Source organism: Erpetoichthys calabaricus, chromosome 18 (assembly GCF_900747795.2).
Source record: "Erpetoichthys calabaricus chromosome 18, fErpCal1.3, whole genome shotgun sequence".
Taxonomy (NCBI): domain Eukaryota; kingdom Metazoa; phylum Chordata; class Cladistia; order Polypteriformes; family Polypteridae; genus Erpetoichthys; species Erpetoichthys calabaricus.
The window spans coordinates 61418302-61442937 of record NC_041411.2 but is presented as its reverse complement, the minus strand read 5'-3'; the positions used below and the strand labels follow the sequence as shown (position 1 = coordinate 61442937).

General features: G+C 39.5%; 1 protein-coding gene across 3 annotated transcripts in view; it reads left to right on the top strand.

Annotated features, from left to right (window-relative positions):
* The window catches only part of LOC114668477 (serine/threonine-protein kinase WNK2-like), a 264794-nt gene that overhangs the window by 67864 nt on the left and 172294 nt on the right, over positions 1-24636 (top strand). For all 3 annotated transcript variants that reach the window (XM_028824240.2, XM_051921400.1, XM_028824239.2), the window contains exons 6-9: positions 131-350; positions 11606-11894; positions 19200-19357; positions 21532-21627. In XM_028824240.2, coding sequence (XP_028680073.1) covers positions 131-350; positions 11606-11894; positions 19200-19357; positions 21532-21627 — 763 coding nt within the window. The remainder of the gene's footprint in view (positions 1-130; positions 351-11605; positions 11895-19199; positions 19358-21531; positions 21628-24636) is intronic.

The window sequence follows — 24636 nt, the reverse complement described above, 5'->3', positions numbered from 1 at the left end:
TCCTGACACTTATTGTAAAACACATTAAGATCTTACACATAAACGTTTATATCATCATATTTTTAGAACATGCTTTACCTTCATTTGTGACAGCTGTTTTTATTTTCTCCTTTTTAATTTTATTTTTCAGGTATGTAATTAAAGATCTCCTGAATCATGGATTCTTTGCAGAAGATACTGGATTAAGAGTTGAGCTTGCCGAGGAAGATGATGGCAAGAAATCATCAATAGCACTTAGGCTATGGGTTGAAGATCCGAAGAAACTGAAAGGCAAATACAAGGATAATGGTGTTATTGAATTTAGTTTGGATCTCATAAATGAAAATCCAGAAGATGTAGCTCAGGAAATGGTGAGTAGTATTATGCAGCTTATTTTTCCAACTGTTTTCCTTGAATGTGAAGGATGTCATTTTCCATACAATGAAGTTTATTTTTGTATAGTTCTGTTCACTGAGTTCAGGCTCAGGAGCTTTACTTAGTTCACAGGTAAATGCATGTACTTTACAATTTACATAATGCATACACATAAAAATACAGATTTGTTAAAACATGTAGGAAGAAAAAGCACTTCCAAACTGATGAACATAAATGTAACAAAGCAATATCTGTTTATTAGCATACAGTAATTGTTGAAATGTGGCCAGTAGACAATGAAGGAAACCAGCTCTAGTCAGCATCCTCCCTGGAGAAGAAAAGCCTCTGAGGGTTCTATGGTCTGGTATAACACAAAATCACTATGTCGGAGATCTGAGGCCAACTGTATGACTCCGGTCAGGGAGTCACAAAACAAGCACAGAGGACGACAGAATATCTAATACTTTTTTTTTCTCATTTTCCAAAAATAAACACAGTTGACATGGATGGGTGACATTTATTTGTATGTGTGATATAAAATGATACAGAACAGTAAAATGGTACCAAATGATGAGTTAAATACAATACAGTACAATCCTTTTAACCACTTAACATTTTCAATCTGTTTAACCTTATCAGCTAGTTCTTAAAATTACAAAACAAATCTAACAACAGAATCTGTAGTAAAATGCATTTAATCTACAAATATATGCTTATGAAGCATAAAGAAATGCCATATCTTAAATGCTGCCATGTACTGTGTTTTTATTTAAAAAAAAAAAAATTGAACACTTGCTCTTAATTTGTATATTCTTATGTAAGCTAGCATTTTATTGTGTACTATTTATTCATTATTCTTATCAACTTATTTTTCTTTGCATATAACTGCCCTCTGGCATTCTGTAAAAATTTTTTGAGCTACCTCTTTGGTATGAAAATGTGCTATGGATGATTGTTGTTGTCAGAAAGACAGTATGTAACAAGATAAATAAACATGATAAACATTGTACAGTAATCCCTCCTCCATCGCGGGGGTTGCGTTCCAGAGCCACCCGCGAAGTAAGAAAATCCGCGAAGTAGAAACCATATGTTTATATGGTTATTTTTATATTGTCATGCTTGGGTCACAGATTTGCGCAGAAACACAGGAGGTTGTAGAGAGACAGGAACGTTATTCAAACACTGCAAACAAACATTTGTCTCTTTTTCAAAAGTTTAAACTGTGCTCCATGACAAGACAGAGATTAAAAGAATGCAAACATATCTTCCTCTTCAAAGGAGCAAACAAATCAATAGGGCTGTTTGGCTTAAGTATGCGAAGCACCGCGGCACAAAGCTGTTGAAGGTGGCAGCTCACACCCCCTCGGTCAGGAGCAGAGAGAGAGAGAGAGAGAGAGACAGATAAAAAAATCAATACGTGCCCTTCGTGCTTTTAAGTATGCGAAGCACCGTGCAGCATATCTTTTCAGGAAGCAGCTGCACAAAAGATAGCAACAAGATAATCTTTCAGCATTTTTAGACGAGCGTCCGTATTGTCTAGGTGTGTGAACAGCCCCCCTGCTCAATCCCCCTACGTCAGGATAAGAGAAAGTCAGCGCAAGAGACAGAGAAAAGTAAGCCGGGTAGCTTCTCAGCCATCTGCCAATAGCGTCCCTTGTATGAAATCAACTGGGCAAACCAACTGAGGAAGCATGTACCAGAAATTAAAAGACCCATTGTCCGCAGAAACCCGCGAAGCAGCGAAAAATCCGCGATATATATTTAAATATGCTTACATATAAAATCCGCGATGGAGTGAAGCCGCGAAAGGCGAAGCGCGATATAGCGAGGGATTACTGTATAGACATTAGCTAATCTTTTAAAGTTTTTTTTTGTCTTTTTTAACTCTGTATATAATTACATTTGATCGTTGATGCACACAAATTGGGAAACATAAATGTTAAATATTAAATATATTATAAATCTGATTTATGAGTGTGACAAGACACAAAGTATGGTAAATGGATAAGGATAAAATAGAATACAAAACAAGATAAGACAGCACAACACCTTTATTACATCCAACAAGAAACTCTGTTCATCCTTCTAAACAAAAATACACACTCAACATAAAAAAACTGGTAATACAGTTTACCCCGTAATTGATGCACTAGAGTTGGGTTAAAAAAAAACACAGTGAAGGCTGTTTTTATGCTTGATTGTGATTATTTCTGTAGCAGAGAGTGCAACAAATGAATAAATGAGGGCTTACATGCTGTGCAGATGTCTTACTTGGAAAAATGTGTGTTTTCTGAGCACAAGTAAAACAGGAATAGCCATCGTTTTTTGAAATTTACTTAGCAGGAACCCATTTTGCTGAAGAGGCTGAAGAGCATGCTGCATGTTCTTGGATGGCCTTAAAGCATGCTACTGCATATATAATCTTTAGATGCTGCACTGTTTAACAATGGTTTGGTTTTCCAGGGATGACAGTTCAAACAGTAGCACTGCTCCTGCCTGTTCTAAACTGTATCCCTTCTGATTCTTTATTTTTTTGAGTTCATCACAGGCAGGCAATGTGCGCGGACTTGATGTAAAAACGCTTAAAAAGAGCACTGGACTTCATTGTTGGTCAGGAAGTCTAATTTATCCTCAGTGTCTGATACCTTTGCCCCAGGATGCATTTTACTTTAACTGCTGTGTTGACATTGTTTGGAGTTCTAACATTCCATACTATGGAATCACAACTTTCTTATTCTCAGCCTGAACATAAATACTGCCGAGTATTGGTTCTGGGTCTGAATTGGTGATCTTGGTGCTGAGGGACTAAATTTAGATTTTTTTTTTTTTGATCCCCTGTCTCAATGTTATCCACTCACCCTGTGGCCGAATTGGTGCCCCTGATTTGGGCCATGCATTAACTACAGTTTGGTCTGTAAGAATTGAAGCGGGATCAGAAATTGCCAAATTGTCTAAAACTGAATTAATACAATTTTTGGCTTACTTATTAACAGTTTGGTTATTAATGTGGTCCTCTAAAGCATGCATTTTTCTTTCATCTCTAAATTAACATTATTTACATATTGCTGGACATACAGTGCCCCACATAATGTTTGTGAAAAAGGCACATTTTTACTTGATTTATACCTCTTCGCCACAGTTTAAAATTACAAATCAAATTGAGGTGTGATGTGAAGTGCACATTGCAGATTTTAAGGGTATTTACATGTATTTCAGTCACAGCACAACACTTTTTATACATCATCTCTTTTCAGAGTCATGTAATGTTTGGAACATAGAAATGGTAGGCATATTAAAGCCTTCACATTTTAGTAGTTTTTTGCCTATGCCTTGCATGCAATGACTTCAAACATTACCAATTTAAGCTGAAGTAGCGCTAAACTCAAACATTTCTGCTTTTAAAGGTGATCCTGCTTAAAAGAATGGAGCTTATTTTGAATTGATGGCGCTGCTGTGGAGACCCATGGCCATCTCGTTGGGTGCACACTGTGAGATACGCCATGTCTGAGCACACGGAGCCTGTATAACAGCCAGTATGAGCGCCTCTGCAGTTGTCCTTGCAGTCTGCCTGTTGCAGGTAGTTTGAGGTGCAGTGTGCCTGAAAGGAAATGCTGGAATTTCCATTTGCTTTTGCATTTGCAAGGAAGATCCCATATTTTGAGTAAACAAGGTTTACTTACTGGAGCAACGGCTGCAGTGTGTGTGAGCTCAGCATGACTAATAGTTGTTAGATTTTTAAACAGAAAGTTGCTCGGGATGTGTTGTGGTGACTGGTATGAACATTCCAGTGTCTACCTAGATAGGGAGAAGAAGGTGCAGTTGTTTTTGATTCTTGATGGCTTTGTAAATGTTTTGTACATATGTATCTCTGAGTGATAGTTTTGGTGGAAGTACTGTGTATATATACATATTTGGTTTTGAGGTAATGTTTTCTTCTGGAGTTTGTGCAATTGTTTTACTTTGTGTGTTTGAGTAGTGAGAAAAGCGCTATATAAATGAAAAGAATTATTATTATCATCATTGCATGGAATATCACATGCCATCACTCTGATACAGGTTAATCTTTTGTCTATCCACTAGACCTTTTTTTCCAGTATTCTGCAGGCTCTTCAAAGTACTTTTCTGCAAACTACAATCTGGCCATCCTGTTTTTGTGGGTAACTAGTGGTTTTTATCTTGCAGTGTGGCTTCTGTATTTCTGTTCATGAAGTCTTGTGCAGATAGAAGTCTGACACATACACATCTGCCTAATGAAGATGTTTTCTGATCTGTCGGACTGGCTTTTGGGGCTTTTTCTTTACCATAGTGAGGATTGTTGTCATCGGCGCTGGAGGTCTTCCTTGACCTACTAGTCTCTGTTGAGATTATTGTGCTTGTGATTAAGTGAGGTCTGCGGCTCATTTCCTTTTAAAATAATCGCCGCTCTCGCAGCTTAAGGAGGGGGAGTGGTAGTGTGGCTGGAGCGGTTCTTGGGCATGATGCAATTCTGGCGTTTTATGCACTTAAGTACACAGGTGAGAAATCGTCCATGTCTGTAATTGATGCCGGGAGATGCTAATCGCTACACCTGTGTAATGTCCCCACATATAATAGGAGAAGTGGAAAAGGGAGGAAAAAAATGGGGGGGCGGTAGGAACGAAAAGGAATGGAGATTAAAAGGCGGCTGAAGAACAGCCTCAGGCAGGACGATCCGGCCACCTAGAGAGGAAAGGCAGCATAAACACGGGCCCCGCGAAGCAGCATAGGTTGTGGCGCTCTAGGGGCAATGGTGTGGAGTGGGTCGAGCATGGCGGATGACCTCCCCAGGGATTCGAGGTATGACTGCGGGTTCGTGAAGGATGATGGGAGGAGTGGTGACCTTGGATGGTCTGGCTGTGCTCTGAGGAGGCAGCTGAGATGGGGGTCGGGGATAAAGATCGTGGCTGTGTCTCTTACAGCTGCACGAGTTATGGGTGAACCGGGGAGACAAAGGAGGAGGTGGGCTGGGATCATACTGAAAAGAACAAGAAGGAGCTAGTGACTGCATTTTTAACCTCTGCTTTAAATGAATGTGTTTTTATCCCCTACTATTCACTTGTTTTTATGGATTATTTATTTCTGGATGTTTTTAAATCATGGCACTATTTGGACACTGTTTTGTTTTGATTCTTTTTAATAAAAGCAGGAAACACTTTTTACACCAGCCTTTGCTCCATGTGTGACTTGTCCTCATCTGCCAGCTCATCTGGTAACATTACCGAAGGTCTTGGGTCCAAGAGGCTCCCAAAACAAGAAGAGGGAGCCTAGAGTGAACCTGCAATGTCGCAGAGCTCACCAGTGTATTCGTTTTTCTTAATGATATTCCAGACAGTTGTTGTAGGTTATCCTACGGTTTTATCTATTTCTGTAATGAATTGTTTTTCAGCCTCATAATGGCTTCTTTGACCCTCATTGGCACAGTTTTGTCCTCATGTTGAGCAATGGCAACTACAGACTCCAAAGGTAATCCTGTAGGTCAAAGCAAGCCTAGATATTGTATGCCTGCACTAATGAGTCAATGAAACACACCTAAGGAATTAGACACCTGTGACAACAATTGTCCCAAACGTTATTATTGTGCCCTGAAATGGGAAGACCATGTGTAAAAAATGTAATTTGTACATGGTGTGGCTGAAATGTATGCAAATACCCATAGTCTTCAGTGTGCACTTTAATCATATTTGAATAGTTTAATTTGTAAATTTTAAACTGTAGAGCAGTGGGGTAAATCAAGGAAAAATGTGTTGTGGTCCCAAACATTATGGAGGGCACTATATATAAATGTGCCCTCAACAGGCAGTGAAACAAATGAAGATGTGTTTATGGAGCTCATCACATTTGTGCTCTCAGTAAAGTTGGAGAATTTTTATATTTCTAGTCACTTCATCAAAGTGTTGTCACGATTTTATTTGTTCTGTATTTTTGTGAGTCATATTTAAAGAAACAATAAGTGAATATAATTACATATACTTGTTAAGTGCATAAAATATTTTTAATACCATTTTACAATGTTTTGTCCTGGATATAAAATTAAACTGCACCCAGCCCTGCAAGCAGTCCTCCAATTTGCGGAGAAATCATGGGGGTTGGTAGCAGGATTGGCACTCCAGCCACGGTTTAAAAAAAAAAAAAAAAAAAAATTCACGTAGCTCAAAGATGACAGAAAGGACTCCTTTCTGCTCTCCGCGGGAGTAGCTGTGCTTCAGCTGGCTATAGGAAGGCTACTCGTATTATGAAGGGGATGGAGGGAAAGCCCTCAGGAGCTCCATCCCTGGAAGAGTCAAAACTGTCAGAGGGCCAATGAGATCAGAACTTGTGTGGTACTTTGACACTTGGGTCTCAGTTTGAGGCAGCCCATCCGGGTAGGCGTAAGGAATGTCTTGTCTCTCTGGCATGATAATCATCTTCCTCTGCTGTTGGAGGAGCTTTGTAATCTCTGCATTTCGGTGGTGGTGCACTCGGAGATGTGCAGACCTGGCACTGGCCAGATCTCTGTGTAGGCGGGTCCAACGTTTATTGGTCTGATCGCTCTGATGGTTGTCATACTTGGGGAATGGAGTAGCTGTTGGTGTGGCGGATCAGCATCTTCCAATGGTGTCCAATGTCACTCCTTTCAACAAGCGTTTTATGACACTCGGATTAAGGCACTCTCTAGATATGCTCTGACCGCGGTGAGTGATGTCTCAGTGAGGGAGATATTTTATTTGCAACTTCGCTCAGTGGCTGATGGGTACCCACAAGGTGACACTACTCTGGTGGCTTCAATGTGACCACTGGCACTGACAGGGCTGGCTATGAAGATTGTATCAGTCCCCATGGGTCTGGTGAAAGTGGCTCCATGTTTCTTGACTTTGCAAAAGGTCAGGGGCTTCGGATCGCTGGATCCTGGTTTCAGCGCCCTGAGTCACATTGTTGCACTTGGTACTCCAGTACTGGTGGTGCGGTGCAGAAGATCAATCACATCCTCATGGGCCGATGGTGTAGCCTCTTAAATTGCAGGGTCTACAGAAGTGCCTAGTTTTATCGTTCTTGACCACAGACTACTCTGAAGATCCAGCTTAGGTCCAGTAGGCTATCGCCTACTACGAAAATTAGGTTGGACTTAGCCAGACTCCAAGATCAGGCTGTTTCTAATGAGTTTGTATGCAGTTTGTGTGAGGAACTTACAAACTTGGGTGCAACTGCTTTCAAGGGAATCGAAGCATTGCACATGTTTGAATCTTTTAGGACGTTGGATATCTCTGCGTCCACGGTTCTTGAGGTTGATCTTCCAATTAGTGGTGAACTACCCAGTCTCACTGAGATTGCACAAGTGGTGACCCAGTTGATGGTGGGGAAGGCTGCAGTGATTTCTGGTGTCCAAGGTGAATTTCTCAAGGCTGGTGATAGGGCTGTCGTCCTAGCATTAAAAGCAGCCTTTGCTTTCATTTGGGAGATGGGCATCATCCCAGTTGACTGGAAAACTCAACTTGTTGTCCCTGTTTGGAAATGGAAAGGTGATTGACTGAATTGCAGCAGCAGTTTTTTCGTTGGCTCTGGTGATTCTAGTGTTAAGTGGTAATTCTTAGGCCAGATTTATACTTCACACAACGCATGCTGCAGCGGACGCTCCTGCTACGCAAGCGTTGTACTGTTTATTCTTGCGTGCGTACTTTATGTAAATCTGGAGAAATCCACCAGGTGGCAGTGCGAGATATTAGCACAGGGAGAACAGGTTCGGCTTCACTGTGTTGTGAATTGCCTGGAACAGCCATTAAATTCTGATGACACCTTACCGCAATATCTCTGAAAAGGATGTTTAATGATTAAATCCATCAGTCCAGGGATTTGTCCATTTCAGCTAGTATTGGGCACAAGGCTGAAACAATCCCTGGACGAGGTATCCGCTCATCGCAAGGTGAATACAAGCACACACATACACGCTGGCGTCATTTTAGTGTAACCAAATCTGCATATTTTTGGAAGGAAACCGGAGCACACTGTGGAAACCAAGCAGGAAAACATGTAAACTCCAGGCAGGGAATATCCGCGACGTGACTCCCTGCAAGACAACAGCGCTAATGCTCCTCTGCCGTGTCATTATTAACAGTATTCATTATTTAAACGAAATTACTGATTTATCTGTAAAATGTAACATACATACTTCAATGCATTTCATCACGAAAGTGATATCAAGTATAAATCTAAGTATTCTAAATGTGTAGAGAGTTGGAATATCATACATTTAATGTGCTCAGTGTGACGATCTATTGCTTTTTGCCACTGCTGTCAGTACTGGAGGGAGCACTAGAAAAAAAGACGGCACAGAAGACGGTATGTGAGACTTTTAAAATGTACTGTATTGTATCATTATGATCGGAAATATGCAACGCTTGAATATAAAAGCACCACGAATGCATCTGTATGTCAGCAATTTGCTTCACCACTTCGAACCATTCATCAAACATTGAAGCGCGCATACCGATCTTGTAGGATCCGCAAAGCGGCTTTCTGTCACGTGTATAGTAAACACTCTGACGTCACATGCCAACTTTTAGCACACTTGAGGTATCTCAATAAAAGCTGAACTATCCCAAAAAAATCCATTTTAAAAAATAAATGCCTTGACTAGGAGTGGAGTGAGTTTGTTTTTTTTTTTTTTTTCTTTTCATGCAGAAAGTAGAGACATGACTCTCCCACTAGGTCCTTATTGTATTATATGCGAACATCTCTCTATTAAAAAAACATAAACAAAAAAACTTGGAAACAGACAATGCATGATTTTCTCCGAGACACTTTTAACGTCCTGTGAGACAAAAGGACAGCTGCTGCACAGGATTTTAAATGATCGTCAAGCAGAACACGCAGCAAGACAGCAGCTGATCCAACCGCATCTCCTTAGCATGCGTTCAACCCCCCCTTCACAACGCGAGTGGCAGAGATATGAAGTGGCTGGCGTGTAGTGCGCCCCCGGATGAGGGTAGGCGAGCGAAGCGAGCATGGGGCACAGCCCCCTAGTATCTTAAAAGACACATTAATGACCTACACATAGACACACTTACAAGTGGAAACAGTGTAGTGTACTTGGCAATTAAATTTCAGATTGCAAGCATTATTATAACAAGTAATGAAGCAGAATCATGAATAAACTATTTAAAGAGTGAAAGTATTTAATTTTTTTTTCTTTTACTGTAAAAGTGCAATTTCTTACATAACCTACTCAAATACAGTAATGAATGTAAATGTTATTTATTACTCTATACCACTGTCTGTATTTGAATACACTTTTTTTTTTAAAAAAAGTATGTTGCGTTTTTAAAAGGTGCAGATTTATTTTTATTTATTTATTTATAAAGCACTTTAAAACCAACATCATCAGGGCTGACCAAAGTGATGTACAATAAAACTCAACATATAAGACACGCAATAACCAAAAAGATTAAAGAAACACACAAGCTGAAGAAATTCATGATAAAAAAAAAAAGTACACAAATAGTCAATTAAGGTCCCATTCAACATCTCACACAGGGTCAAAGGCCACGGAGTAAAAGTGTGTTTTTAAATAAGATTTAAAGACAGCAAGGGAAGGTACCTGCCTAACATGCAGCTCCAAAACTCTGGAACGATTTGCCATAGCAACTGAAAAAGCCTTATCACCTCTGTTTGCATTGTGTCTTAGGTACAAGTAAAAGCATCTGATCTGCTGACCTGAGAGTGTGAGATGGTACCTAAAGATGCAGCACTTCCGACAAATAAAATGGGGCACAACCGTTAAAGGATTTAAAGACAAATACAAGAATCTTAAAATTGATTCGGAAGCTAATGAAGGGAAGCCAAAATTGGGGTAATGTGCTCTTGCTTGCTTGTACCAGTTAAAAATCGAGCAGCAGCATTTTGCACCAGCTGTAAATGAACAATGGAGGTCTGGCTGATTCCAAAAAGAAGTGCATTGCAGTCATCTAGTAGAGAAGTTATAAAAGCATGTATCACTGTTTTAAGGTTGCGTTTAGACAAAACAGGCTTGATTTTTTGATAGCCACTTCAACTGGAAAAGCTAAATTTTACCACTGCATTGACATGGCTATCAAGTTTTAAAGTAGAATCCATTTTCAAACTGAAAATTTGTGATCATGGATTTCTCCTATTGAGCCACAGTGGAAAGGTTGATGCAGGTGGTCCCGCTGATGCCATTGGGTCTAAACAACATGACTTGTTCTCATGAAAATTAAAAAAAATTTAATGCCATCCAACTCCTGATGTCAATAAGGCAATCAAGGAGGGGCTGAACAGAGCATGGACCAGGGCGCTTTAGAGGGAAATAAACCTGACAGTCATTCGCATAAACATGAATGGAAATACCATGTTTCCGGAAAATAGCACCGAGTGGCAGCAGGTACAAAAAGAACAGAAGAGGTCCCAGGATGGAGCCCTGTGATACCCCCAGTGGAGGGCAACAGATATGGAGGTAAAGTCGATGCTGACACAAAAATTTCTGAGAGAGAGGACCTAAACCATTGGAGAGCTGATGTGATGCCCGCCCACTGCTCCAGCCTGGAGGTGAGGATCTCATGGTCTATAGTGTCAAAGGCAGCTGTTAAATCCAAAAGCATGAGTAGTACAGTCACCAGAGTCCACTGCCAATAGAATATAATTGAAAACCCTTAACAGAGTGGACTCAGTGCTGTGATGAGCTTTAAACCCAGACTGAAACACTTACGGAATTGCGTGTTCATCCAAGAAGGACTTCAGCTGGGTATAGATGACTTTTTCCAAATTACAATATTACAGTGCAGTTTATTACAGTTACAGTATTTATACTGTTTCATGCAAACATAATAAGGTTTATCTGTTATGATACAAATTAAAGGTACCCTCATTTTATATTACATTATATGTGTGCATCGGTGTGTTTGAGGCCTGTATTTCTGGGTTTCAGATAGTTGTCTATATGCTGGCTTCATATCAGACTACACAATTGTCTTCTTCCTTATATACAGATATCCCCTTGTTTTTTTTTGTGTAATTTTTATGTCGAAGCCTGTGTGGCTTTAAAATTAACTGGAGCATGAATAGCAAGATAGGCTCCACCTATAAGTTCAGTTGAACATTTTCATTGATTTAGATTTTAGCCACAAACCATTTTTGTTTCCAGATTGCTTTAGGACGGAGGACATTTTTGATCTTTGTTTGAACTTCTGTATTCTCCTTTACATATACTGTGAACTGTTCATCATGCATTTTCTTTCTGTTTCAGATTGATTCTGGATTCTTTCATGAAAGTGATGCAAAGTTGCTTGGAAAGTCAATAAGGGATAGGGTGTCATTAATAAAGTGGAAAAGAGAAAAGCAGTGCCCAGTATTAGTAGACAATAGACTTATGGATGAAGAATTTCCAGAGAAGCTGAAACTGGCTCAGCAGCTCCCAACTGGTGTAACTGGTTCCGTCAAAACTGAACAGGCAGTTGTTGCGGAGTCTGAGGAACCAGAAGCTGATCAACATATATCATTGCACAATGTGCATCCCAGCACCACCTCTTTGGCATGTAAGAAACCATTTTAAGTAACTTTTTATGTGTGTGTTTGAATGAAAAACAAAAGCAAGCTTTATTAATATAACCATGTAGCTTTGGTTTTTCCCTAGTTGGCTAAGTAAAATACTTGATTCAGAATGCGATTTTGTTCAGTAGGCACATGTACATGAATATCTGTCCATCCATTTAACAACTTCTTATCCAGGTTAGGTTATGTAGATGAATAGCTTACAAAATGCATGTCCAATGCTTTTTCTCTATTTTCTTCAGTGGTCAGGCATAAATCTTGTAGGATGTTCTGCAGGTGGTAATCAAACTCCCATGATATAATCCATGAAAGCCAGCCTCAGTTTCAGGTTTTTAATATTGTAAAATGTCTTAGCATATTTAATATAGTTAACATATTTTAGATGTTTTTATTAGTTTATAGTTATTTTTCCCTTTTTCATTAACCAAAAAACCCTATACTATACGAAAGCTTACTAAATATTATAAGGACTTTCTTGTCAGAGCAACATTCACATTTTGCTATTTGTCTTAAATTTTTTTATGCTAGTAGTTACAGAGCAAAATCCAGGGCCTTTCACTATACTCTTTCCAAGGTTGTGCAGGAATTGGACAATTTCTTAATATTGCTATTTCAGTGTGCATATATAAAAAGATTGGTTTTTAACCTTTTTTTTTTTTTTTTGTATAAAACTTGTTCTAGTTCTGTTTAAATATGGGAAAAAAAGTTGCAAGCAGTTAGTGAGTAAAAGGCAACTGGCGATAATTTGCAACAGAGGCATGACAGGACTACAAAAAAAGATTGTAATAAGTGCAACTAGTATTCCCTTGTAGCGGTCCAGTGCCACTAAGATTCACACTGTCGAAGAGACGGTGATATGTAACATAACAATGAACCACAACAATAAACACTTAGGACAACATCCTTATATGGTCCAATACAGCAAAAGCTGGTGAAATGGTATGGTGTGAAGATGAGGAATCCCGAGAATAGCTTCTGTAAAATATGAGTGAAACAGTCCTACCGGTAGTCCTGAGTGGTGAGGGTTGAGTTTTCCAGGAGCGCTCCTTTTGAAGATGCACGATGATTAATCCACCCTATACACAGGACAGGAATGCATGAAGACAGTCCATTCATCCTAATGGGAAATGATCCAGGGCACACTTGACTTTTTAGACAACACGTTGGACAGGATACACAAAGACACTGATCTGTTGCTCGTCAGGCCCCCCTTTTAAATCTTTCCCGCTGGCCTCTTTCGTCCCCAGCAGCCCCTACTTCCGTTCCAGTCATCCTATGGGAGTAATCCCCCCCCTTGGGCTGATGGGAAATGAAGTTCTTCCCACGGTAGCACTGCTATACCTGATATATTTTATAAAGAGGCACAGTATTGCAAGGCTTGCAGAGCATACTTTAGTGAATATTGGTAGATACAGTTAGGTCCATAAATATTTGGACCGAGACAACTTTTTTCTAATTTTTGGTTCTATACATTACCACAATGAATTTTAAATGATGCAGTTGAAGTGCAGACTTTCAGCTTTAATTCAGTGGGGTGAACAAAACGATTGCATAAAAATGTGAGGCAACTAAAGCATCCCTTCACAGGGGCTCAAAAGTAATTGGACAATTGACTCAAAGGCTATTTCATGGGCAGGTGTGGGCAAGTCCGTCGTTGTGTCATTATCAATTAAGGAGATAAAAGGCCTGGAGTTGATTTGAGGTGTGGTGCTTGCATGTGGAAGATTTTGCTGTGAACAGACAACATGCAGTCAAAGAAGCTCTCCATGCAGGTGAAAGAAGCCATCCTTAAGCTGTGAAAACAGAAAAAACCCATGCGAGAAATTGCTACAATATTACGAGTGGCAAAATCTACAGTTTGGTACATCCTGAGAAAGAAAGCAAGCACTTGGTGAACTCAGCAATGCATAAAGACCTGGGGCCTCATGTATAAACGGTGTGTACGCACAGAAATGTTGCGTAAGAACGCTTCTACGTTCAAATCGCGATGTATAAAACCTACACTTGGGGTAAAGCCACGCACTTTTCCACGGTACCTCCTACCCTGTCGTACGCAAGTTCTCTGCTCGGTTTTGCAGACTGGCGGCACCCTGCGTCAAAGCAGTGCTACTGTTTCTGTGTGGTTACCCTTTCTTAGATCCACATCCACGACAGCGGCTTTATCAAATACACTGAAATTAACTGCATATCGTTCATAAATTTAATACATCTGATTGTAATTAACTTGTGACAATATAATGGTCCACAGAATGGTCAAACTGTTCCAAATACCATAGCTGCTTTAGCGTTGTGACTCTCACTGTACCTTCTTCTTCTTCTGTCAGCTGCTCCCGTTAGGGGTTGCCACAGCGGATCATCTTTTTCCATATTACTCTCACAGTGATATAAATACTCCGAGTGGTGCAATATCTGAGTGTGAATCACAGATCTACAGCGATTGGAAAGAGAATTATCGGTATACAGCATCAAGCACTCGCTGCCTCAGCCATTCATTATTTGAACTGCTCTCATCCAACCAGCGCTTCACAGCCTTTCCTGTTCGGACCTCGCGGTTCACAAACGGTTTCATCCCAAGAGCTATGCACGCACTCAATCAGTCCAAGTGCTCCTTGTAGAACTGTTTGTACTTGCAAGTTACCGTGAGGTAATTGTACTTATGATAGTTGTAATATTGCACAACCTGAGCCACTTTATAAAGCGCGTATTTACATATGATGACATCATCATTTTTAAGATGAAATGCAGCAAAATATGTTGATTATACTATACAGATAAAACTTTAACTTAATTTAAATAATCTATATTGTTAATAATTAAACATGTGAGGACGCGGTGCCGCAGTGCTAGCGAGCTTAAGCTTCGTTCATGGTTTGTTCCTGCCTCACGCTGTATTCGTGCTGTGGCTGGCGCGACACTGGAAGGATAGAATAATTAAACATTACGAAGATATTTCGATGTTCCTTAAAAGTTTCGAAGAATCTGCGTTCTAAGCTTACAGATGGCTTAACGTCTATGACAGAGCTGATTGTGTGGCGATTGGGTATTTGGAGAAAGAAAAGTAAGGACAGGAATTGGGGGTTAGTACGTTTGAAAAAGACAGTACTTCTGTAATAAAGCATTTCATTGAAGGTCGCGCATGGCGCAGCAAGCATCTTGCTGTAAGACATGAACAATCACTGTGCCACCGTGTTCCCATGTTTAATAACATGCTTTAACTCATATCATCATGAAAATATCACGTATACTTCTCAGTATTTGAATTATTCAGGGAGCTATAATATTACGAACTTAATGGATTCTGTGTCCTGTCGGAGGAAGAGCACGTAGTGATTCAGGCACATAGAGCACATATAAGATCAAATACACAACAAAGCATTTAACATGCTACTTAAGTTACGATGGGATTTGAGAAACTAGTAAATTAAACGATTTTAAGATGAAGTTTATGATGTTCTACTTTAATGACAAAATAAACTACGTGATTAAAGTGGAAATTTCAAGATTAAAGTTAACATTTCGTGCTTTTCACATTGTGTGCCTTTTTTTTTTTTTTTTTTTTTTCCACTGTACCCGAATAAGGTTTCATGTGACACTCAGACGGTGGGCTACGAGTCGCCTTTTCACGCCAATTTTGATATGTGACAACTTTTTTATTTCGGGCACTGCGACTTTGTGAACTTGAGCTTTCGAGTTTCTCCGACACGCTATGTCACTCGATAAGCTTCCTTTTGTTGCTTATATAACTGTTTAAACCAACAAATAGTAAGTTTTTCCTTGCCTCCATTTGGTATTTTGAAATTCTATTTTTCCTCGTACTTTTGCCATTGCCTTTTCACAGAACGCTGGGCTTAAGGGCTATTTATATTGATTTGCATATTCAAAGAGGCGCAATTCTGGGAGGAGTTGGGGTGGGACAGCAGGCGCGTGCATGTGCTTTTATTTCCACACTGAGCGGGATTTATGTAGCGGAAGTTGGCGAACGCACAGATTCCTGCATCTGGATTTTTCTGTGCGTAAGCACATTTCGGCTTTTGTGCTTACGTCATGTTATAGTGCGAATTCTACGCACGGCGTTATGCATGAGGCCCCTGGACGTCCACGGAAGACAACAGTGGTGGATGATCGCAGAATCATTTCCATGGTGAAGAGAAATCCCTTCACAACAGCCAACCAAGTGAACAACACTCTCCAGGGGGTAGGCGTATCGATATTCAAGTCTACCATAAAGAGAAGACTGCATGAAAGTAAATACAGAGGGTGCACTGCAAGGTGCAAGCCACTCATAAGCCTCATGAATAGAAAGGCTAGATTGGACTTTGCTAAAGAACATCTAAAAAAGCCAGCACAGTTTTGGAAAAACATTCTTTGGACAGATGAAACCAAGATCAACCTCTACCAGAATGATGGCAAGAAAAAAGTATGGAGAAGGCGTGGAACAGCTCATTATCCCAAGCATACCACATCATCTGTAAAACACGGTGGAGGCAGTGTGATGGCTTGGGCGTGCCTAGCTGCCAGTGGCACTGGGACACTAGTGTTTATTGATGATGTGACACAGGACAGAAGCAGCCGAATGAATTCTGAGGTGTTCAGAGACATACTGTCTGCTCAAATCCAGCTAAATGCAGTCAAATTGATTGGGCGGTGTTTCATGATACAGATGGACAATGACCCAAAACATACAGCCAAAGCAACCCAGGAGTTTTTTTAAAGCAAAGTAGTAGAAAATTCTTGAATGGCCAAGTCAGTCACCTGATCTTAACCCAACTGAGCATGCATTTCACTTGTTGAAGACTAAACTTCGGACAGAAAGGCCCACAAACAAACAGCAACTGAAAGCCACTGTAGTAAAGGCCTGGCACAGCATTAAAAAGGAGGAAACCCAGCATCTGGTGATGTCCTTGAGTTCAAGACTTCAGGCTGTCATTGCCAGCAAAGGGTTTCCAACCAAGTATTAGAAATGAACATTTTATTTCCAGTTATTTAATTTGTCCAATTACTTTTGAGCCCCTGAAATGAAGGGATTGTGTTAAAAAAAAATGCTTTAGTTGCCTCACATTTTTATGCAATCGTTTTGTTCACCCCACTGAATTAAAGCTGAAAGTCTGCACTTCAACTGCATCTGAGTTGTTTTATTTAAAATTCATTGTGGTAATGTACAGAACCAAAATTAGAAAAAAGTTGCCTCTGTCCAAATATTTATATATATTGTATTTTCTTCAATATGATAACTCAATTATGATGCTGCCAGATCAGTCTTGTTTTTTATGATTTATTGAAAAAATGAAAGGTTTTCATATTGATCAGATTGTGATGTTTAGAACTAGAAAGCAGAGCACAGTCCTTTTCATTTGCTCAGGTCAGTAAAAACACTTGAAAGGGAAAATTGCATTTAGGACTTGCCATTCTGTTGAAAGCAGTATAAATTCACAAGTTGTATTTATGATAGATACAGTAGATAAACTGAACTTTAAAGATCCCCTGGAAAGCCAAATTTCCCCCTTGGGAAAAATAAATACATAAATAGGTAGTTAAATAAATATTCACACACAGTCCTGAACACTTCCAAAAGTGACTATAAAGCAAACAGATTAAAAAGAAAGTTCTGACTTGGCTGTCACTGTCACAGTGAAGCACTATGCACATGTACTGCTGTAGGTATGAAGGAGCCCAAGTTGCATTTCTTGACACATTTCTGCTGAATAATTCGTAGGCTGAAAGTCCTCCGTGTTGGTGTATCAAAGGGTGCATGTGCGGCATTGTTAACAATGACACTTGAGTTTCGTTTTAACTCTCTCCTTTGATGCTACCTCCAGGAGGTCCAGAGTGTGTCCTGTAACTGAGCTTGCCCTTTTAATTAGCTTGTTGATTCAGTGGCCTCTCTTGAAGTTATGTTGCCATTCCAGCATGCCACAGGATATAAAATGGCACTGGCCATCAGAGTTATAGTAGATGTGAATGATGTCACTTCCCACATTAAAAGAACATAGTTTCCTACAATAAAACCCTCCTCTTCCCTTTCTTTATATATAGTTCTTCTGTATTCTGAGACCAGTCCAACTTGTCATTAATGTGGAGCCCAAAGTACCTGGACCACCTCTACATCCAATAGTGACAGGATATAGAAGCTTCCTGGTGCAGCTTAAGTCAGTAAGCAGTTTCTTGTTTGTGCAGATGTTAAGATGCAGACAATTCTCTTTGCACCAAGAGAAAAACTTCTCCACCTGACTCCTTTACTGTGTTATCCCCTTTATCAATGCACCCCCATAACTGCAGAATTATTTGAAAATTTCTGCTAGTGACAAAACTTGGTCTTGCAGTATATTTGTAATTGGAGGTGTGAAGAGAAAAGGAGACAGGACTTTCCCTTGTGGTGCTCCAGTGTTTCATCCATATCAGAAACACATTCCTTGAGTCTCACAAACTGTCCTCTGCCTGACAGAGAGGCCATTATCCAGGACACCATAGACTCCTGCACCTGCACATCTCTGATGCAGTCCCACAAATTCTTATTAAACTTTAGGCAATACTACAGTACATTGTATAGTTCTGCATCCTTGGAGCTTTAGATAATGAAAGTAAAGCTGCAGAATCTTTTCAGACCTAAAAATGTTAAAGGTGATTTTATAGAAATGTCTTTTGAGAGCATGAGAGGAGACAGTCAGAGAGACGAGATAGCGTTGGTTTGGACATGTGCAGAGGAGAGATGCTGGGTATATTGGGAGAAGGATGCTAAGGATAGAGCTACCAGGGAAGAGGAAGAGAGGAAGGCCTAAGAAGGTTTATGGATGTGGTGAGAGAGGACATGCAGGTGATGAGTGTAGCAGAGCAAGATGCAGAGGACAAAGATATGGAAGAAGATGATCCGCTGTGGCAACCCCTAACGGGAGCAGCCGAAAGAAGAGCATGAGAGAAACATGAAATTGCAAGTGGCTATTTTTACGCCAATAAGACAAAGCAGTTTGAGTAGATTTTAAATTTAAATTTTTCTAAAAACTTTATGTGCACATTCTTAATACTGTCTTACCTAGAATTTGGGCAGTGCTTAGTACCAAAATACTTCGATGTTCCTGGGAAAACATATACTGGGAGTTGCGTTTCATATTTTCTGAAGCATTTCTTGGGAACAAGTGATGGACAGGGATTTTAGTATGAATAAAAACAACATTAAATTGTGCTGAGAGTGAAGTGCACCTACAAATTTTAATTGCCTTTTTGTTGCTTAACATGCTGTTCTTTTACTTGTAGCTGGCCTTTTTGTTGCTTAATATGCATTCTTTTACTTGTAGCTGTCAATATGGCTGATAGGTGTTTGGAACCAAATGCATATCTAGGGTCTCAGTGCAGCCAACACAGCACAGTGTATCCAACTATTCTGGAACATGCACACTCAGCTGTACAGAAGAGTGACCATCAGGTTCCTCAAGCCTACGTCCACCCTTCAGCAGTAAGTACTTGAAAAACATTAATCAGGAATTTTAATTATCTATTAGCACCTAATCTACTGTGTACAGAAGCTCTGAACTGCACAGTGAAAAAAATAATGGACTAACCCTTATCTCGTTCGTGCGTCCGTGAAAATATCTTGTAAGTCCGAGATAGTTATATTAAAAAAATTATTAAAGTGTGCTTTGGGGCTACCAAATTACATTTAGGACTTTACCAATGCTAAGGTGCTTGAGTTGACATCACTTCCATCTCTTGTAGCACGGTGATATAAAAAGAAAACGGGTGGGCTTTTATTTAATAAAGGGAGTGTGGAATGGTTTAGGCACGTGCTTTATGTTTACAGTTATCAGTCTGTATACTCGTATAGAGCCCCTGAGGGGATATGGTGGTACCCCCCCCTGGAAAACAATTTGATGCATATGCAACTTTCCTGTGCCCACCATTTATATACCTCGTGCCCACCACTTACCTTAGCTTGCGCACCAGATACTTTAAGGTTGTGCCAGCTATCTGTGTGCGCCACATACATTCAGGTGAACACCAAATACCATTGCATGTGACCGCACATTACCTTTTTGAAAACAGGACATATCACTAAACAGTTTGATGTTTTACAGTGTTACGTTCCACAGAAGTGAATATTGGCAAGTTTATAAAAGCAGGCTCTACTTTCAAGCCCACATCACTGGATCTGTGAAGCAGCAGCGCTAACCACTGCACTAATGTGCAGTAAAAGGAAATTACTTTAGTTCGTTAACTGCTTGCATCTGCTGCCCACAGTCGCCTTCCTATTTACACAAATTATAAAAAGGAATTCATATTTCACATATTGATTATATGTGAAGTTTACCCAGTCTAATTTAATTCTCTGGTGAATGTGGTACACTCTGTTATGTACACCAATGGACTATGGTAATTAACATGCATCTAAGGAGTTAAATCCAAATCGGGCCACTTTAATTCCCACCGTTTTCAGACGAGATATGCCCTTGTTCAAAAGTCAAACTTGGATATCCTAGTCAAATCCACTGGCACATTTGGTTATCTGTTGCACTCTGCAAAATGGACTGCGATATTTAAAGGGCACAGCAGAGAGTTAAATCATGTTGTGGCTTTTTTATTACCAGGTTTTCAACAAGATGGATCTCTAAGTTAAATTGCAGATGGTAACTGATTAGCCCATTGAGGAATACAGGTCATTAATATTTTCTTGTGAAAGTGAAGTATGGATTGGCAAACATGCTCCCTGTTTGCCTTGTGTGCTCCATAGCTTAGTCCATCTTTGGGGCCCCTGGTGAAATCAATTAGCAGTTAGTATGGTCACATTTTCATGAACATACATTCAGAAGTTGTCAGTATCGTAAGTGACTGAAGTCATCATCACTATATAGTTCAATATTGGCCCCAGATGCCAGGCAATATCAGCAAAGTGATAAAGAGGATCAGAGGGAGGGTTTTCCTTTAAAAGGGGTGGTTTAAAACAGAGACATAGAGAGTTCTTAAAGAATAGGTAGATAAGTGACATTTTCCTTATGGGTATTTTGCTGTTCTAGCGAATATTTCCACATACTAAAGAGATTTAAGATGACAAAGTTAAAATGAGTCAGGGGTGAGATGTGGGGAGCAAGATAAAGTCTATGCAGGATTCTGAATTTTGAATTCTGATAGTTGGAATTGTTTGAGCAAATACATGATAGCTGTAAGCCGAGACAAACATTTATGACCACCTAGCTCTGCCTGAAAGTCAGTCTACTCAAGTAGTCACTTCTCGATTGTAAGTCCTTATTTTGTTGCCTAATTTTACAGAGAATTAGAATGCAACACATTTTATTGCTAGCAGAGAAAGACACCATGACCCAGCCAGTCCGACTCATTAATTAAAGCCACATCCATGTGGTAATGATAGAGGAGATATAGCAGTCAAGAGTGCCTCTAACCTGAATTCAAGGCCCTGATGTTCCATGAAATATTAAGGGTTGCAGTGATTAATGTGAGAAATGTGATTGACAGTGAAACAACATAAAACAAGAAAAAATTCTGTGATGTGGTGGAAAAATAGCTCTCAGCTTGTGTATCTTTGCCAAAAATGACTGTATAGAATAATGAAGGGTTCTAGCTTTCATAACTTAAGTCCTCAAATAACTGCTTGTTGGTTTTTCTGTTTTTCTTCAGCCTGGCATTCCTGTTGCTCCCAGTGCCACTTCCATTTTGTCCCAGTCATTGGAGGTCATTCCTGGCCAAGTGCAAGTTTTGACACCTCCTTCACAGGTTAGCACAGTGTATTTCATAAAAGGAGTGGCTCTCTTCAGATGTAATTGGGATTGGTGGCTTCCGAGTCATCTAAACTGCCAACTATGTTTACATTTTTGATGTTTAAAAATGCACACTGAGTTTCTATTCATTGTTCCTTTTACTTTCTACCCTAGTAATCTTAATTTTATTTTTCCTTTATCAATGCTTAAACTGTGTTCCTATTAACATTTTATTGCTGAAATTTTCTTTCTTTTGACACTTTTTAATATTTACATAATTTGGCATGGGTGTATTCTGACCAGGGGGTGGTGGATTTATGGTGATGGGGTTGTGGTGGATTTATGGTGATGGAGGTTTGTCTCATGCTTTTCCTGGGTTTGCCTTTTGCCAGGAGTTGCTGTTGCTTGCTGTTAATATGCTTACTGATGGTGGATATTTGGAAATGGTTGCTGAACTACATTGTTGTTGTCTTGTTGCTTTGTAGTCCCACACTATTGTGAACAGAAAAAAAAAAGTAATGTTTAGCCAAGTGGAGGTTGAAAACTGTTGAGGGTTGGATTTGGGTAGTACCAGGCCCCACCCTTCCTACTCTTATCCTTTATCCCAATGCATTTTATGGAGAAAATAAAATTTCAACATAACCCCCTTGCCAAATTGTTGTTTGAGTCTCTAAATCAACTATAGATAACTGAATTAAATATGGTGTAATGACACAACTTCTGACAGACCCAGGTAAAATGTTCATCATTTTTCCTGCTTTGATGTGTGTGTTCAGAACTTACTAAATGCTCTTGCACTGACAGATGTACCTTTTATAATACAGTCAAGGATGCAACAGAGAGATTTTAGTCAAGTAGTGGGAAAAGTGCAAAAGCAGGATACTGACCTGTGTAGCATGGGCACACTAAGATGATGTGTCAGAACAGTCATTTCTTGGATTTAGGATAAAATATAGCAAGTACAATAAGAGATGTTTATCATTTATAACAGTTATGAATGCCAGCAAGCTCTTGCTGCTTTAAATATTGTAAGCACTATGGTGTTAATTGTAGGTGGGCTGCTAATTCTGCATACTGGTGTAGTGAAAGGCTGGTGGTACATAGAGCAATATGTACTTTTTGTAATAGAAAATGAGATTTTTAAAATGTTGCATTTAAAACCAAAGGACTTTTGCTATGTTTTCTGTTTTTTCATAGTGGAATGGTGTCAAGGTGGTTTTAGTACTTAATTTTTCTTTTATTGAGTAATTTAAGTGTACACTTCAATTTTTATAGTGACTTAATGTGGTGGGAGCAGTGGTGCTTTAAAAGCATTTTAATGGCATGGAGGAGCATACCTCCATTTCATTGTTTGTAAAATCCCTCCTCCAAAAAGTGGCCTGCATTTGTGAGTCTTTACTTACACAGGTCATTTATTTCATGGCATTTGCTGTTAGGGAGGCGAGTGCTGCATGTGTAAAGTAAAAACTGTTGTATTTACGCAATATAGATTACATCTTGATTAAGAAAGTTTAATGTCCACCAAGTCAACTGTATGTGACAATGTACTTTATAAGCCTCTTCACATGTGCCCCAGCACAAAGAGGGCAAGAATGAACATATATAGTGAGAGGAAAAGAACAGGAAAAAGAGTTTTTACCCAGGGATCCCAAAATCTACATAAAATATTTGTTTTTAATTTTTTAGAATGTTTAAATAAAGTTCATCACACACTCTTTATTTAAATTTTATAAAGGTATCTTAATGTTGTGAAGGTTTTTGAATAACAGTGAAAAAGAAGAAAGTGCCAAAAACACTGGAAGCTACACAAATCAAAATAGAATGTCGGATCATCTGTTTCTGTTTCAGTGGTTGTAGATGCTGATGTGAAGGTTGAGAGTTGAATAGGAGTGAGGTAACGGGACGAAGAAGCATCAGAAGAGGTTGAGGAGAGCAAAAACTCCAATACAAGAGTGCTACATAAACTGTGGACAACAGAACAATAAAAGATTATAAGACAACCCACTTAAAATTCAAAGTTATACGTGCGTGTATACATGGAAACGATACTGATTTCATGTATTTATTAGGCCTATAACGTAGGCACTGTGTGAACATTGAATGAGTTGCTGTTGCTGGTGCAACCCCATTCTGAAAGGGACAGTTGCTATGAGCTTTGGCACTCCATTTAAAAATTATGCATTTCCTACACAAGTGCATCCTATAATTCTATTTGACTATCTTTTAGAAAAATAAGAAAATGCTTTGCTTATAGGTAATTCCATTAACCAGAATATTCCTTTTCACGTTATGATTTGGACATGAAACATCACATCCTATTCTATGCTTTATGGCAGCGCTCCGCAACCGGTGTGCCACGGCACACTGGTGTGCCTTGAGCCGATACAGGTGTGACGCGGTTAAATAAGACAATTTTCTAACTAAATAATATTTCAACGGTCCTCCTTAGAAACACAAAAACGAGAATACGTGCAATGGAATATTCGCGTAAATAGCCTTTTAAAGGTTTCATAATTTTATGTGTCATTTCTCTGAAATAATAACTCCTGTCGCCTACGACGTAGGCCCTACGTAGTCGCCAGACAACTCCGTAGTATGCTTTGATAGGCAGAGCGCTCCGTGTCCTCACCTAGATTCAATTCAAGCCAACGTATTAGTCGTGCTACGTCACATTCACTCGTCTTGCGAAAGTAGTTATCACTCATTACTATTAGTTGTGTTGCTGAATTGTGTATGGTTAACGTTCTTCGTGTGATTCATATTTAGTTTTATACCCCTTTAAATATGAATAAATTTTTACGTGGAAAAGATTCGTCTTCACGTACAGATGATGAAGAACCCAGCACAAGTGTTGCAAAAAAAAAAACAGAAGATTGTGAAAAGGAAGTACAACAAAGACTACATTCGATATGGATTCTCGTGGTGTGGTGACGAAACGGCTCCAAAGCCACAATGCATCATTTGCGGCGATCAGCTATCAAACGAGGCAATGGCACCCAGTAAACTAAATCGCCATCTAAATTTA